This window comes from Saccoglossus kowalevskii, chromosome 20 (assembly GCF_978046115.1).
Source record: "Saccoglossus kowalevskii chromosome 20, keSacKowa6.1, whole genome shotgun sequence".
NCBI classification, from domain to species: domain Eukaryota; kingdom Metazoa; phylum Hemichordata; class Enteropneusta; family Harrimaniidae; genus Saccoglossus; species Saccoglossus kowalevskii.
This window is the reverse complement of record NC_140660.1, coordinates 21,180,441-21,198,361: the sequence shown is the minus strand read 5'-3', so window position 1 is coordinate 21,198,361 and position 17,921 is coordinate 21,180,441. Positions and strand designations below refer to the sequence as shown.

General features: G+C 39.1%; 2 protein-coding genes across 2 annotated transcripts; both read left to right on the top strand.

Moving 5' to 3' along the window:
* The first annotated feature begins 3,464 nt into the window (after positions 1-3,464).
* Positions 3,465-9,260, top strand: LOC146730123 (uncharacterized). Its single transcript, XM_085494437.1, has 8 exons — positions 3,465-3,487; positions 4,231-4,293; positions 4,393-4,437; positions 4,546-4,608; positions 4,708-4,752; positions 4,996-5,085; positions 5,194-5,355; positions 5,480-9,260. The coding sequence occupies exons 1-8, from the start codon at positions 3,465-3,467 to the stop codon at positions 9,258-9,260; spliced, it is 4,272 nt and encodes a 1,423-aa protein (XP_085350563.1).
* Positions 9,261-13,665: 4,405 nt separating this feature from the next.
* On the top strand, positions 13,666-14,994 carry LOC146730122 (uncharacterized protein F54H12.2-like). Its single transcript, XM_085494436.1, has one exon. The coding sequence runs from the start codon at positions 13,666-13,668 to the stop codon at positions 14,992-14,994; it is 1,329 nt and encodes a 442-aa protein (XP_085350562.1).
* Positions 14,995-17,921: the final 2,927 nt, after the last annotated feature.

The following is a 17,921-nucleotide window of genomic DNA, read 5'->3' as shown; positions in this document are numbered from 1 at the left end:
CGAATTTGTTTTACGTTGCTCTTTGATTGACAAGTCACTGTTGATGTTATATTCAAATGATTGCTCGCCTCAATTACGGTGCGGCTATGTGTAACTTCCTATTTGCGACCCTGTTTAACTTACCCCAAGCGCTATCAACTAGTCTCGCAAACTACAAAAAAAAAAAAAAAAAAAAAAAAAACAAGACGTAAACGCTTCCAGCATGTAGGAAAAATAAAACAAACAGTTGTAAATGATAAGTAAACTTTTTCACCCTTATCTCGCAACATGTCGACAAAAAAATACCCTGGAAACTACAGAAAAATCGGCAACGAGATGCTGTTTTTAAATACCGTGTAAAAATCACGCACTCTGCGATGCCATCTGGATTACCTTAATCGGAAACCCCTTGTCAGTTAGCATGCATCTGTAGCGATGTCGTAAAGTATATTGTACGGCCGTGCTTGGCGACCTCTGGTACTAAGGCACTCTATGAATGATGTATTTCCAGAGGTCAGGGAGTAGTTAAGTAGGGACTATAGGGACGACCATGAGGGCGCTGTTCGTATGACGTCATCGCATCCGATTATGAACAGCGCCCTCATGGTCGTCCCTATAGTCCATACATTAGCATAAATAATGACGTCACAATGGGAATTCGTGCATAAATTAGCATAAATGAGGAGCAATGCCGTAAAGGGGATCATTTGAATGAGGATGACGTCACAATGGGATATTGTGAATACATTTGCATAATACGAGGTCGTGTCGAGGTCATCGTGAATACATTTGCATAAATTACCATCATTTTTTTAATTATTTTTTAATTATTTTTAATTATTTTTAATTATTTTTTAATTGGACAGGCGTGGACGAAAGATTTTTCAGAATGTATCGTAGAGGGCGCTCACACACACGCACACACACACACACACACTAATAAATACACATCATTTTGAAAACTAACAGAGTTTATTACACAAAGAAGGGAAATCTACTAATGAGTAAATTATCAAAAAGAATGGATTAAAAACTGAGTAATTGAAATTGAGTATATAGAAAGTATACATTTTGTTTTTGTTTTGTTTTTGTTTTTTGTTTTTTTTGTTTAAGTAAATAATCAAAAAGAATGGATTAAAAACTGAGTAATTGAAATTGAGTATATAGAAAGTATACAATTTGTTTTTGTTTTGTTTTGTTTCTTGTTTGAGTAAATAAACAAAAAGAATGGATTAAAAACAGTAATATAAGAAATATTCGATTATAATAAAAACAAGAGAAAAACGAAAAACATCGAAAAGTCAATACACACTTTTTTCTAATCAGAATCGCTCATCTGTGATAAAAAGAAAAAAATAATATGAAATCGATTTTTGTTTTGTTTTGTTTCTTGTTTGAGTAAATAAACAAAAAGAATGGATTAAAAACAGTAATATAAGAAATATTCGATTATAATAAAAACAAGAGAAAAACGAAAAACATCGAAAAGTCAATACACACTTTTTTCTAATCAGAATCGCTCATCTGTGATAAAAAGAAAAAAATAATATGAAATCGATATATATACATGTGAAATTTCAAAAGCATAAGTCATCTAGTAAAACTGCGTGGGAAAAAATATTTGTCATAAATAGGGAGGTTGAGTCCGGTCACGTTTTCGATATATCTGTTCACATAAAGGTCATTCAAATGTCTATCACGCGTAAAAGAGTCGGCTACGGAGTTCACAGGTTTCCCCTCGTCATCTGCGCAACAAATAGGGTTAGGGATCAGTAGAAAACTCACCGAGTGTCTTTCACTGTACTACGGAGAATGATTGACATTCTTATTCTATATATGTTGTTGTATAATGTCAAGGAGTTGGGAATCCATTTCACGAGTTGATAGCGTAATTTCACAGGAATCTAAACACAGTTCAGGGTTAGATTTATACCTTTGAAACAGAATACGTGTATAACGCTTGGAAAATTTTCCAACCAAATCTGGGTAAATGCGTTGAAATGCGTCAGAACACATGGAAATTTTACCAATATCAATCTCAGATAAAGCTTGGTCAATAAAAAACCGGATTTCATCGATCCGGCTATTTTTATCGACGAATCCATAGGATAGACACCAATGTTGACGTTGTGACGAGTGGTCTATTTCACATCCGAGACAATTAGTTTGGATGATGCAACGTACGTGTCTACAAATGAATTCAGCGATGAGTTTTTTGGAAACAAGTTTATCCAGTGGTTTCCTCAGACTGCTGGCTGTGAAAAAACAAAACAAAAAACAAACTGTAAATGACTATTTCTCTGATTTACCATTTCAGGCATATTCAGTGGGTTTTAAATTCACGGTTTTATCGTTTTAATACATAAAATGTTCTATGCATTAGAAGTCGGGAAATGAGCAACGAATATTTGGATTTTTAAATGAAAACTAACATACCTGATAGCCCGGTTGATTTGCGGGATAATATCATTCAATATTCTGAACTGGTTCGCCCGTAAGGATACACCACGTTTTGTTGGGTGACCATTATAGTGCTCGCGAATGTGAACATAAGTTTGTCCGCGAAAAGTATTCACTGTGACAAACAATTGCTTGACTGGGCAAAGCAAATATGTAAAAATGTCTGTCTCACCTCTTGGTGGAGCTGGTGACGGACGCATTGTGCCACTTATAGCTAGTGCATTCGTGACTTTGCGTCGTTTAATACGGCGAGTTGAATTTTCAGAAACATCGGGCTGTGCTGTAACTGGAGTGGACATTCCAGGAGTGGACATTCCTGCATTCGTGACTTTGCGTCGATTAATACGGCGAGTTGAATTTTCAGAAACATCGGGCTGTGCTGTAACTGGAGTGGACATTCCAGGAGTGGACATTCCAGGAGTCGCGTCCTGTAGGAGACTGCCTGAGAATTCATTGAGGTAGGTGCTGAGCTGGTTCGAAGCCATGTTGCGAGTACGCTCGTCAGTGATAAAATGATTCCCAATACTATCGACGTGTGTTAAAAAAAATTCCCTTTCTGTTACCCCGGATGTTTACATCATGTCAGCATTTTTCCCAACCAAGTCAAATATATTTATAGATTCATCACACACTCACACACATGTTTATGGTAAAATAAACAGGTTTCTTCCGTTCAAAACAATTCATGAATCCAGGGGGGAAATCAAAGTCGAGTTCGCTATAGTGTTGAGCGATGAATGTCAGACCTATGTCGTCATAATCCATTTTTATCACACAAACCACGGTTACTAGTTTGTAACTGTGCACAAACTGACCACACAGACACAAAGATGTTTATAGTAAAATAAACAAATTCACATCTGTTCCTGAATCCAGGGGGTGGGGGTTTATGAATGTCTGTTATCTAGGGCATTTCAGGGTGTCAGATCTGATATCAAAACACAAATCGTTGGAGTGTATTATCCCAGTGACTTCATAGCTTAGCCAGTATTTTTAATCGAGCCACACTCGTTACACGGAATGAAATGGCGTCCACAGATAATATAAGGTAGGGGATTCATTGTTTACTTTTTGTTTTCATGTTGTAAACACTACCTAATAATTCGGGATATGTGAAAAACTGTCAGTTGAAACCAGGGGAAAGCTTCTACCATGAGTCTTTACGTCTTTAAAGAATACTTATCTTTTTATGCTATGAGAGACATTGTTATAAATTGGCACAGAAAATAGAAAGTCTGAGTAGGTAGAAAATGTATAATTAATGAAGACTTGTTTACTAAAAACGAAAACTACAATATTTTCAAATGATGTTATACCGCGGTCATTCGCAAAGAATGCCTTGACACAGCGAATCAAGACTTGCTTGGACTCATTCATCGAGCATACCCCTCAGCTTTAAAACAATGATTATGTGCGGTATTTTCCCAATTAGTTAGGGTGTCTTTTCACTAGACTTGACCTTTTATTTTGTCATGAAGGTCAACATAATGTATAGCGTTACCCGCCAACATGTTTGAACATAGCAACGTTATTTTCCAACCTTAGCTCATTCAAAATCTTTTGTTTTTTAATCGGAGCATGAATGCACGCCCTCTATATCTGAGTAAGTTTTTTTTTGAACTGACCACAAAGTTGTAGCTGATTCAAAACTCTTGTCATTTTCAGACAAACAGAAGAAAGCGACAATTCAGATGAAGGGTGATTTATTTATTTATTTATTTATTTCAAATTTTACCTGAGGAAAAAATAAAACAGGATAAAACATGTTTTTTTAACTTTTTGAATTTACAGGGAAAGCAATTCACAGCTTAAAACTTTGTCAGACCTAGAACATGAATATGGTTTTATAAGCAGGTGTGTATTCGATATTATATAAATAACTCGTTCGATATGCGTGTGAAGATTTAGTAAACAATATGAATAATAACAATAATATAACTCTTATTTTTTCAGTGAAGACGACGCATCTGAGAAATCACCTACGAAAGATAGTGTTTCGTAAGTTCTTTATTTATTTATTTATTTATTTATTTATTTATTTCAAATTTTACCTGAGGAAAAAATAAAACAGGATAAAACATGTTTTTTAACTTTTTGAATTTACAGGGAAAGCAATTCACAGCTTAAAACTTTGTCAGACCTAGAACATGAATATGGTTTTATAAGCAGGTGTGTATTCGATATTATATAAATAACTCGTTCGATATGCGTGTGAAGATTTAGTAAACAATATGAATAATAACAATAATATAACTCTTATTTTTTCAGTGAAGACGACGCATCTGAGAAATCACCTACGAAAGATAGTGTTTCGTAAGTTCTTTATTTATTTATTTATTTATTTATTTATTTATTTATTTATTTATTTATTTATTTATTTATTTATTTATTTATTTATTTATTTATTTATTTATTTATTTATTTATTTATTTATTTATTTATTTATTTATTTATTTATTTATTTATTTATTTATTTATTTATTTATTTATTTATTTATTTATTTATTTATTTATTTATTTATTTATTTATTTATTTATTTATTTATTTATACATAGTTCATGGTCTCCAGCCAGCAGTATAGATACTCCAGATTTCAATCAGAAGTTGAAATGTCTTATTAAATCTGGTTGCTACTCACATGTAACGTAAGTATACAAAAAACAAAAACAAAAAAACAAAAAACATGTGAGGTAAGTTGAAATTTGTTTTTTCGTCTTTAATCTTTGTTGTTGTTGTTGTTGTTGTTTTTATAGTTCTACAAGTACTGGATTTGCAACACCCAAGTCCGCTAAGAAAAATTTGTACTCTATATATGGAGAAACGAACACGCCTTCCCACCCTCCGAGTCCAATAGGGCCTGTTAACCATCCATCTACCTCGGGATATCAACGTGGGGGTCGTAAAGACCATGTAAGGTATGTTTATTTATTTATTTATTTGTTTATTTATATATTTGTTTGTTTGTTTGTTTGTTTGTTTATTTGATTATTTATTCATATATTTGTGTATTTATTTATTTAATTTGAAATTTTATTACAGTGATACTGACACAGATGATAGTGACGAGAATATCACCGACAAGATTAATTTCAATCTTGTCAGTAAGAGAAAACGTTTTGTCAAAAAGTTTAAGGTGAGTGGAACGGACTGGGTCGTAAAAGTTTCGCATCCAAATGCCAATACGTTTGATGAAGTGCATAGCGTATTACACGCTACTTTTCATCAACTGCTCGAGCTGGTCACCTCTGACCTTGACGGACGTGACCAAATTCGCATTTCCATAAACGTACCCAACTTGAACAACGAAATTTGGTTACCATTTATACCGGTTGAGGACATGAATGTTGACAAGGTGATGTCAAAAGTGGAGAGGATTCTACAATCTTACCAAGATATATCCCTTGAGGAAAACATCACCATCAGGACAGTATCTGTTGAAATGCCCCTTGGTGCCGGCAAAACACGTGGGAGGAAGCGACAGTTTGATACGAAGATCGCAGACAGGTTGAGAAATTCCAAATCTGTCATTGAAATCGTTTCCGATGACCAGATGTGTTGCGCCAGAGCGATCGTGGTCGCCATGGCACACGCCACAAAAGAGGAAAATCCACCATCGGTGTGGGATTCTATAAAGAGGAAAAAAACGGCGAACTACTCTATGCAAACCGTCCGAGCTAGAGAACTTTTACGGAAGGCCAGAGTCGAACAGGGACCATGTGGCATCGAAGAGATTAAAAAATTCCAGAGCGTGTTACCCGATTTCAGAATACACGTATTGTCGCACGATCATTTTGACTCCATCATCTTTGTGGGCGATGCCGCAGAAGATTCCAAAGACATATATCTGTTTCTGAAAGATAAACACTACAACGTCATAACAAAAATGACTGGTTTTCTGGGAAAGGACTACTATTGCACTCGATGTGACAAGTCTTATTCCAAACGTTACGACCATGTGTGTCCGACTGGGTGTTTGAGTTGTGGAAATCAACTGGACTGCGTGGTTACACGATGGCAAAAATGCGGAAATTGTCACAGATTTTTCAAGAAAGAAGAATGTTTCGAAAAGCATCAAAAGTCAGTTAATGGGAAAAAAACTCTTTGCCAGTCAGTTCAACGTTGCGAAAAATGTCACAAACTCCTCAAATATCGTGATGGGTCTCACAAATGTAACGAAGTTTACTGCAAAACCTGCAAGTCTTTTCAGACGTACGACCACCTGTGTTACATTCAACCACTCACCGATAGAAAAAAGAACCAAGAATCTGACGATTCGATGGAAGAATTTGAGGAGGATGACTCTGACAGCCATGGTAACTACGTCTTTTACGATTTTGAATGCACGACCGACGAACATTGCACTCATATTCCAGATCTGTGCGTAGCGCGAATTCCACCGAATACGGAGAAAGTGTTCAATGGTTCACGTACCTTGGAAGATTTCTGCGAGTGGGCATTAGAAAAAGAGCATAATGGGATGATTTTCATCGCGCATAATTCAAAGGGGTATGATGGAATTATGATTCTGAAATACTGTCACGATCACAAGATACTACCCGAAGTCATCATGAATGGTTCGAAAGTCATGCAACTATACATCCGTCGTGCAGATATCAAATTCATTGATAGCTTGAATTTCCTGCCCATGGCTCTATCTAAACTTCCTAAGACCTTCGGCATAGACGAGTTACACAAGGGTTTTTTTCCTCACCTGTTTCCGAGATCCACTGGAGACAATTACAGAGGACCGATACCCGGGGCTCGTTATTTTGACCCAAATGGTATGAAGGAGGTGGCTAGAAAGACATTCTACACATGGTACAATGGAGAAGTAGAAAAGAATTCCGTTTATGATTTACGTAAAGAACTGCTCAAGTACTGTCGGAGCGACGTGCGCATACTCGAGGAGTGTTGTTTGGCATTTAGATCGATGATGATGGATCTCACCAAAGTTGACCCCTTCAGCCGTTGCATCACGATCGCTTCCGTGTGCAACGTCATATTTCGAAAGCATTTCCTGACTCCTGACACAATCGGGGTTGTGCCTGAGAAAGGGTACCTCAGCGCCCAGAATCAATCTGCAGATGCTATAAGATGGATGGAATACGAGGCACACGTCAATAACACGCATATTCAACATGTTCGTAATTCCAGAAGGGAGATGAAAATTGGACCTTATTACGTAGACGGATATGATGCTTCTACCGAAACCTTGTATGAGTACTACGGTTGTTACTTCCACGGTTGTCCAAAGTGTTTTCCCGGAAGGAATGAGACGAATCGCAAGAATGAACTCAGTATGACATCCCTCTACGAAAGACTACTGGCGAGGGAAGAGTGGTTGAAATCGAAAGGATACTCGCTAGTCACCATGTGGGAATGCGATTTCAAAAACCTGATGAAGAACAATCACAAAGTCGAGAGGTTTGTCGGAAGCTTAGATATCTCAAATCCTATCAGAGGTAGGGAGGCTTTTCTCGGGGGTCGTACCAACGCCCTGAGTCTGTATTACGAGGTCAAGGAAGGCGAAAAGATAGAATATGTTGATTTTTGCAGCCTCTACCCGTACATCAATAAGACCTCGCGATATCCAGTTGGCCACCCGACAGTCGTAACTAAAGACTTTATCGCCAAACCCACAGACTATTTCGGTATTATCAAGTGCGACGTTTTACCTCCGAGGAGATTGTATATACCAGTTCTACCTGTCAGGGTGAACAACAAACTGATGTTCCCACTCTGTTCCAAATGCGCGGAAACCATGAATCAAGAAGAATGTCACCATGGTGTCAATGAACGTCAGCTGACGGGTGTTTGGTGCACTCCAGAATTGGAAAAGGCTGAAGAAGTAGGGTATCGCATCACCAAGGTATACGAAGTTTGGCATTATGATGAGTCGGCAACATACAACCCTGAAACTGGAGAAGGAGGGCTGTTCACCGATTACATCAACATGTTTCTGAAAATTAAACAAGAGTCTTCCGGTTTTCCAGAGTGGTGTCGCACCGAGGAAGACCGAACCATGTACATCCAAAGGTACCGTGAAAGAGAAGGTATCGTCTTGGACAGAAGCAAGATAACCACCAATCCAGGTCTCAGAGCTCTCGCCAAGCTAAATCTCAACTCGTTCTGGGGAAAGCTGGGACAGAGATCAAACTTTGGACAGAGCACGTATGTAGAAACGCCCGCCAAACTGTTGGAAATGTTGATGGATAATACAAAGGACGTCACAGATCTTTCTTTTGTCTCTGACGAAATGGTTCTTGTCCACCACTGCGATAAAGAAGACAACATTACCGAAGCACCCAATACGAACGTTGTACTGGCTGCCATGACGACAAGCTATGCCCGACTTAAACTCTACAGTGTTCTGGAGAAATTAGGTAGTAGAGTCTTGTACTTTGACACAGATTCCATCATTTACATCCAACGAGCTGGAGAATGGGATCCACCGACAGGTGATTATCTCGGAGATTTGACGAGAGAAATAACTCCGACGGATAATTACATCACACATTTCGTATCGGGAGGACCGAAGAATTACGCGTACCGACTACACAAACCGGACAAAAGTGGGAACCAAACGGTGTGTAAAGTGAGAGGGTTCACCCTCAATTACAGAAATCAACTGGAAATTAATTTTGACTCCATGAATCGACTTGTTCGGAGAACAAGCGGTCCTCTACACGTCAAAGACCCTCGAAAAATAACGCGCAAGGGAGATAGAATATTCAATAGAGAAGAAGTTAAAACGTACAGTTTAGTGTATGACAAACGGGTGATACAAGATGATTACTGTACCCTCCCATACGGCTTCTAAAAACAAAAAATATATAAATAGAAGCTAGATCGTCAGTTACCCATCATTCATCCATTTGAACCTTGAACAATCACATTGGCATGGGCTCTACCAAATCGGACTTGGTTCTATCACTCGTCTATTCTGGCTTATGTACATTACCTTATTTTGTTTTAAACTGGATGTTGAAAAAGTACATTGAAGAACGTAAAAGGAGACGCGATAACCAGCGAGGTCCTATGATATCGTCATGGATGCAAGATTGAAACACCCATTTACCTCTCTCGTGTGCGGTCCCACGCAGTCTGGGAAGACGTTTTTAGTCAAATTGATATTAGAACAATGTGACAGCGTCATATCTCCACCACCAGATGTTATCTATTGGTGCTACGGCGAGTTTCAGCCAGCCTATTTGGAAATGATGAAGACAGTGCCTCAAATTCGCTTTATCGAAGGGATACCTCCAGATATTGGTAGAATAATCGACCCGGCTAAAAGAAACTTGTTGGTGATAGATGATCTGATGACAGAAACGGGTAACGATAAACAAATCGCCCAGTTCTTCACGAAGGGATCTCACCATCGAAATTTATCCGTGATACTGATTTTGCAAAATCTCTTTCATCAGGGCAGACAATCGAGAACCATCAGTCTCAACACGCACTACATTTTCCTGTTTAAAAATCCAAGGGACGCATCACAAGTCAACGTTCTGGCAAAGCAAATGTACCCCGGAAACATTAAGTTTCTTCAGGAGGCATTCACCGATGCCACCCAAGAACCTCACGGTTACCTCCTCGTGGATATGATGCCAGACACCCCTGAGGAAATACGCATTCGAACGAACATACTTTCATCTCAAGTACCGATAGTGTATGTGAGAAAGGTATAAAAAAAAGACAGTCTTTCATCGTCAGTCATTTCACCATGTCATCCCGCATGCGAAAGAACGCTGATTTTCTCTCTCTATTGCACAAGGCCAACTCGAAACAACAAAAGGGGATAATTGATGGAGCCTCTAGTGACTTGATACAGTGTCTGTGTGAATGCTCGCTCAATGTGTTGAAAGGGAACGTCCAGCTATCACCTAGTCAGAAAAGAAAATTGGCGTTGTACGTGAAACATCTCCGAGCACTGTCCAATAAGAAAACTCCAGTCAAGAAAAAGAAAAAAATTCTGGTTCAGAAAGGAGGTTTCCTGGCCGCCTTGATTGCTCCCTTAATTTCGAGCATACTCCCTCCCCTACTAGGTCTTAAATAGATGGAATCCCTGAAGAAGATGGCTTTAGTCCCTGCTGAGCTATTATCTACCATCCAAAGCCAGAATGCTCAAATGACGAGACCTGTGGTGAAATCATTGACTTCGCTGGATAGAGACATGAACGACATAACGCAAATGGAAGAGTTGCCTGAAGATGAAAAAGTCAAACTGTACCAACAGGTTCTACGCAAGTACTTGTTGTTGCGGGAGAAGAAAAACGAACCGATTCCAATCTCCGTTACGCAGCAATTACCCAACACTGATGCTGTAGCCGATCAGGAATCTCAACCCGACAAAGATGGTGTGCCAGATCAAATTACATCCGAAGTCTTACAAAGTGTTCCCAAGAGCATGCAGAGAAAAGCGAAGCTTCTACTACAGAAAGTTAAACAGAACCAACGGGTCGACTGGGGTGAAAATGGTGAATTAATCATTGATGGACAATCCGTGCCAGGCACGCACATCATCGATTTAGTCAATGATTTCTTGCGTAAAAGGAAGAATTTCACCCCCACAGGTTGGAGAGAATTTGCCGAAGTTATGAAAATGTCAAATGTACCTCAAGACCTTGTTGGCAATACAGATCGGTGGTCTTACATGCATACCAACACACTCAAGGGGAGAGTTCCGAAGAGACGTGGACCCCATGTGGTTTCCACTCCCATTCATCCTCGACACACGTGGGTGACGTATTAAATAGAACCTCGTCGCAACCGCTAGATCTCACTTTGGTTCAGTCGGTCGTGATGGATCCACGCTGTCCTGCTTTGCTTTCGTTTATCGAACGTATCCACTGCATTTGCGCGTGTGAAATAACCACACCCGTAAACAATGACGAAGAAGATGGACACCGTCCTAGACGAACTGTTTTACGATGTCCAAAGTCCTGGAAGTTACGGGGGTTTGAATTCCCTTTATGCTGCCGTAAAAAAAACAAAGAGAGGAAAAAAGATAACCAAGTCGGACGTGAAGAAGTGGTTGAGTAAACAGGATACATATACTCTGCACAAACCTTCTAGACGGTCCTTTAAAAGAAGGAGGGTGGTGGTTTTCCAAGTGGACGAGCAGTGGGAGGCTGATCTATGCGATCTCTCCTCGATATCCAGATACAACAGTGGATACAAGTTCTTATTGACGTGTATCGATGTTTTTTCAAAATATGCTTTCGTCGTACCTCTGAAAGACAAGAGAGGGGCGAGTTTGGTCGAGGCATTTCGGAAAATACTCGGGAAGGGGCGTCGCCCTGACGTTTTGCACACGGACAGAGGAACTGAATTCACCAACAGACTTTTTCAGAACTACCTCAAGAGCGAAGACATTAAGTTCTTTACTACAGGCAATGAGACTAAAGCCAGCATTGTGGAGAGATACAACAGAACCATCAAGGGAAAAATGTTCAGATATTTCACGAAGAACAACACGTTGACTTATCTACCTGTATTAGACGACATGGTACGTTCTTACAACAATACCCATCACAGAAGTATAAATACCAAACCCTCACTCGTTACCTACGCGAACCAGAAAAAGGTCAGAGACATATTGTACGGTGATCTAAACACAGAGAAAAATGGGTTGAAGAAGAGGAAGATTTATAAACTCGGTGACAGAGTCAGAATCAGTAAAACCAAACACGTTTTCAAAAAAGGTTACTTACCCAATTGGACCGAAGAGGTATTCACGATTGTTGGACGTCTCAACACACAACCACCTGTTTACAAAATTTCAGATTACAACGGCGAAATGTTGGAAGGTACTTTCTACGAAGAAGAACTTCAGAAAATAGTAAAAGACGACGATGCATTGTACATTGTGGAGAATGTGCTGCGCAAGAGAAAACGTAAAGGTCACGTGGAATATTTCGTTAAGTGGCGTGGGTATGATGATTCGTTTAATTCTTGGATCAGGGACTTGCAACGTTTATAAATACCATTCACACACACGATGACCCGATTCATTTCAAAAGATCATCATGTCTGGAAAGGATTTCTTTTTGACGCTCCCTAGTAATGCCTCGCTCAATGTGTTCCCGAACAACACATTGACAAAATACACTGTCAAACTACCGAGAACGCTTTCGCTAGATGGCGATTGGGAAGTAGCATTGGCCGACATCCACTATCCAAATTCGTGGTACAACGTCGTACATGACGAAAATAGGATCTTTTACGATGCCTCACCCAATATGAGAGATCACGGAGAACTGAAATTGAATCCGGGCTACTACAACTCGATCGAAATGATTTTAGATGCGATTCGAGAAAAAGGTCTACCAGATGAAATACTGATGACATATAATTCGAGGTCAAGGAGAGTGACCGTGGCGGTTGAAGAAGGAGCTCGTGTAATCTTGATGGGTGGATTGGCTGAACTGTTAGGATTTCCCTCAAATACAACAATTACAAACGAAAGACGCACTAGTCCCTACCTTGCCGACATTAGAAGTTTGTATTCCCTCTACGTGTATTGCAATATAGTCGAACACCAAATGGTCGGTGACGTTTCCGTACCTCTCTTGAGAATAGTCAACATTGAAGGAACCCATGGAGATAGCGTCAATCACACTTACAACAAACCTTACTTCCTGCCGATTCGAACGTCAACATTTGAGACTGTGGAGATTGATATAAGGTCTGATACGGGGGAGAAGGTGCCATTTCAACGCGGACGAGTGATCGTGACGCTGAGTTTTCGCAAAGCTCGTCCTTCGCTAGTGTGAAGAAAAAATGAACAGACATCGACCTTACACTCCTCACGTGGGGGTTTATAGAAATTACTACATGAATCAGATTGGACGAGGATCTGTATTTTCTGGCGCGAGACTGCAACGCGGATATGGAATCGGAAGTATGTTTTCTGGATTGGCGAGATCGGCCGCACCTCTGTTAACACAAGGTCTGAAAGCAGTGGCAAAACCAGCGCTCGATGCCGGTTTGGGTATTCTAGGTGATGTTGTACAAGGGAAAAACTTTAAAAAAGCGGCTTCGAGTAGAGCAAAGACTGCGGGTCGTCAAATTACTTCTTCAGTATTGAGCAATTTATTTGGAAGACCCTCTCAAACGGGGCGAGGACGCACCATCAAAAGAAAGAAGACAACAACGAGACGTGTCATTTCTTCCAAGGCTAAGAAGAGGAGAAGATCTCCGGATATATTCGACTGAACATCATGGCTTTTGTACACGAACACTCCTGTGAATGCGCAAAGACGGAACTCGATCTCTTTACTATTCCTCCGACACAGACAAGTATCGAAAAAGGAAGTTACGAAGAGGTAAACCCACTCACGAATATAGCCGATGGTCCGATCGAATTTGTAATACCTTCGGCCGGAAGTGACTACATCGATATTGGTTCTACGCTTTTGCACATCAAGGCTAAAATCACGAATGCAAATGGAAGTAATTTGGCTGCGGACGCCACTGTAGGGCCTGCAAACTTGTGGTTGCATTCCCTCTTCAATCAAATCGACGTGTACCTAAATGGAAAGCAGATTTCGGATGCATCTCCCACCTATTCTTACAGAGCCATGATCGAAACGCTATTGAATTATGGAGGCGATGCCAAATCAACGCAGATTGGTGCTGCGATATTTGAGAAGGACACCGCTGGAAAAATGAATGTTGCAAACCCAAGGGCTGATGATGGTGACGCTAACATGGGACTCAAACGTCGATACGCATATACATCACTCAGTAAGACGGTCGACATGATCGGACGAATACACGGGGACATATTTTTTCAACCAAAGTATTTACTCAATGGGGTGGAAGTTAGACTGAAATTACATCGAAGTAAAAATCAGTTCTGCTTGATCAGTTCAACCGAAAATCCAGCATTCAAAGTAGTCATCACCGATGCTACCCTCCTAGTGAGAAAAGTCAAGTTGAGCCCCAGCGTACAACTGGGACACGTTGAAGCGTTGAAACAGGGTACTGCAAAATACCCCATCGATCGATGCGTTATGAAAATCGCTTCCATCCCGGCTGGTACTATGTCATTAAACAAAGATTTGATCTTCCTCGGTCAGCTGCCCAAAAGGATCATTCTGTGTCTGGTTTCTAATACGTCTTTCAACGGATCCTACGAAACAAATCCATTCAACTTCCAGAATTACGGTATCACATCACTGGTTCTCAATGTTAGAGGCGAGCAAGTTCCCGCAAAGCCATTGAAGACAGACTTCACGGCAGCTGGTGGCAGAAGTTGCATCATGGCTTATTACACTCTATTTACCGGTACAAATAAAATGGGTCAAGACCAAGGCAACGGCATCACTCGAGACGAATATCCCGAAGGGTACACAATCTTCGCATTTGACCTCACTCCCGACGAATCGGCCAGCGATTATCACCTCAATTTGATACAAGAAGGAAAGATTGGTCTTGAGATTCAGTTCAGACAAGCATTGACTGAGACTGTGTCCGTTTTGATTTATGCTGAATACGATAACGTTATCGAGATTGACAGAGACAGAAACGTATTGACTGATTTCTAGCTGCGATGGACACGAATCAACTGAATCGTATTCTGTCGACTAATCCGTACACTAGAAACGTGTTCTTTGGCGTTTATGCTAGAGATCAACTGCCTAAGGCTAAAGTGTTGGAGTATCCCGCAGCGTTCGTATCAAACACCGATGATAGTAGCAGAGGTGGAACACATTGGGTGGCTTTTTATCTGAAGGATCCCTACCGTGGAGAATATTTTGACTCGTATGGTAGTCAACCCTACTACGTGGAATTTAAGAGATTTCTCGATAAAAACGTTTGTACATGGGTCTACAATCATCAAATACTACAAGCTCCGTTCTCTACAGTGTGTGGTCAATACGTCCTGTATTACTTGCTGCGCAGATGTCGAGGGGAACCTATGAAGTCCGTAGCCGACTCTTTTACGCATGATAGACATTTGAATGACCTTTATGTGAACAGATATATCGAAAACGTGACCGGACTCAACCTCCCTATTTATGACAAATATTTTTTCCCATGCAGTTTTACTAGATGACTTATGCTTTTGAAATTTCACATGTATATATATCGATTTCATATTATTTATCTTTTTTTCTTTTTATCACAGATGAGCGATTCTGATTAGAAAAAAGTGTGTATTGACTTTTCGGTGTTACTCGTGTTTTCTTGTTTTTATCATAATCGAATACTTATCCGCATTTGAAAATGTATACTTTCTATATACTCAAAATGTCATTTTTTATTCTTATATTACTCAGTTTTTTAATCCATTCTTTTTGTTTATTTACTCAAACAAGAAACAAAACAAAACAAAAACAAATTGTATACTTTCTATATACTCAAAATGTCATTTTTTGTTCTTATATTACTCAGTTTTTAATCCATTCTTTTTGTTTATTTACTCAAACAAGAAACAAAACAAAACAAAAACAAATTATATACTTTCTATATACTCAAAATGTCATTTTTTGTTCTTATATTACTCAGTTTTTAATCCATTCTTTTTTTGATTATTTACTTAAACAAAAAAAACAAAAAACAAAAACAAAACAAAAACAAAATGTATACTTTCTATATACTCAATTTCAATTACTCAGTTTTAATCCATTCTTTTTGATTATTTACTCATTAGTAGATTTCCCTTCTTTGTGTAATAAACTCTGTTAGTTTTCAAAATGATGTGTATTTATTAGCGTGTGTGTGTGTGTGTGTGTGTGTGTGTGAGCGCCCTCTACGATACATTCTGAAAAATCTTTCGTCCACGCCTGTCCAATTAAAAAATAATTAAAAATAATTAAAAATAATTAAAAAATAATTAAAAAAATGATGGTAATTTATGCAAATGTATTCACGATGACCTCGACACGACCTCGTATTATGCAAATGTATTCACAATATCCCATTGTGACGTCATCCTCATTCAAATGATCCCCTTTACGGCATTGCTCCTCATTTATGCTAATTTATGCACGAATTCCCATTGTGACGTCATTATTTATGCTAATGTATGGACTATAGGGACGACCATGAGGGCGCTGTTCATAATCGGATGCGATGACGTCATACGATCCTCATTCAAATGATCCCCTTTACGGCATTGCTCCTCATTTATGCTAATTTATGCACGAATTCCCATTGTGACGTCATTATTTATGCTAATGTATGGACTATAGGGACGACCATGAGGGCGCTGTTCATAATCGGATGCGATGACGTCATACGAACAGCGCCCTCATGGTCGTCCCTATAGTCCCTACTTAACTACTTCAGGGTTTGTTTAACTTTTATCGACCCGTCTCGTCTGTAGTTGAATGAAACCTGTCTCGATTTACAATTGTTTGCTTTTCCATTTCGACTTTTTATCACCGGCGTTCGAGCGATTGAGTAATAAGAAATGCGAATAGCCGTTGTGTAGCAAACTATTACGGCCCAATTCAATCTGGCCATCTAACTTCACACGGTCCATTTCACTGGAGATCGTGAAAAACTGCGTCATATAGAGTATTTTTTTAAATGTTTGAGGAAAGGTAAATTTAGACTCAACCGACCCAATGACGATCGCTATGTTTATATAACTGTATGAATATCTCATCGGCTTTACGTAATCCATTGTGCCCCTCCCTAAGTGGAAAAGATAACACAACGCCATGACAGTTTCACGCAAGGTTTTGACTCCGGGGATGATTTTACGCCCGTTTCCGTATTATAAATATTTTTATTTTATTTTTTATCTAACGATTGAACATCAGCAAACGTCGATGTATGTATGCATTTTGGCATGTCGTTGTGATGCAATAGCCATTTTTGAAGACGATTAACGTCACTTTCATAAAACGGGCATTATCTCCGTTCGTGTTTTTTTTGGTTGGTCAAAGAGATTGGGAATTAATTAGCTCCCACGGTTTTTGTCATTTTATGTTGACATTTTTATACTATTTTAACAACGTCTCAAGGAACAAAAGGACGTCTGGGCTTAATTTAAAAGCTTTGCATTCTCGAACAATGACATTCGAAGTGTGAAATACTGACCAGGATTGAATATACGGCACACATCCTGCTTGACAACGTTGTAATATGAAAATAAAACACACTATAAATACGGCTGGACGCTCTTTTGTTAATAAACAACTGATAAACATTATGTGTGAAAGTTTCACTTGAAATAAACAAGAATTGTGAGAGCTATTTAGATTTGAACTTCCATGGTAAACTGAAAAACATAAGTGGAGATAATGGCTAATTTGCACAATCATTCACTCAGTAAGAAGTTTGCTAATGCTCATAATTAAAATGGCTGTAACAGTTCCAAGTTTAAACCTATTATCGTTTTGTAAAAAGTTTAATATAGTGCATAATATGTAGATCCCGTCATTACTTTTGTTCACCATGTTTCTTTTTGATTATTTATGTACAGCCCTGCTAAATCTTGCGAAGCATTTGTACCCGTTTT

Excerpts from the sequence above, each read along its gene's own strand:
- LOC146730122 (XM_085494436.1), top strand. The coding sequence starts at position 13,666 with ATGGCTTTTGTACACGAACACTCCTGTGAATGCGCAAAGACGGAACTC.
- LOC146730123 (XM_085494437.1), top strand. The coding sequence starts at position 3,465 with ATGGCGTCCACAGATAATATAAG. Across the intron at positions 4,438-4,545 it reads CCTACGAAAGATAGTGTTTC|GGAAAGCAATTCACAGCTTA; the intron begins GTAAGTTCTTTA and ends TTGAATTTACAG. Across the intron at positions 5,086-5,193 it reads GGTTGCTACTCACATGTAAC|TTCTACAAGTACTGGATTTG; the intron begins GTAAGTATACAA and ends TTGTTTTTATAG.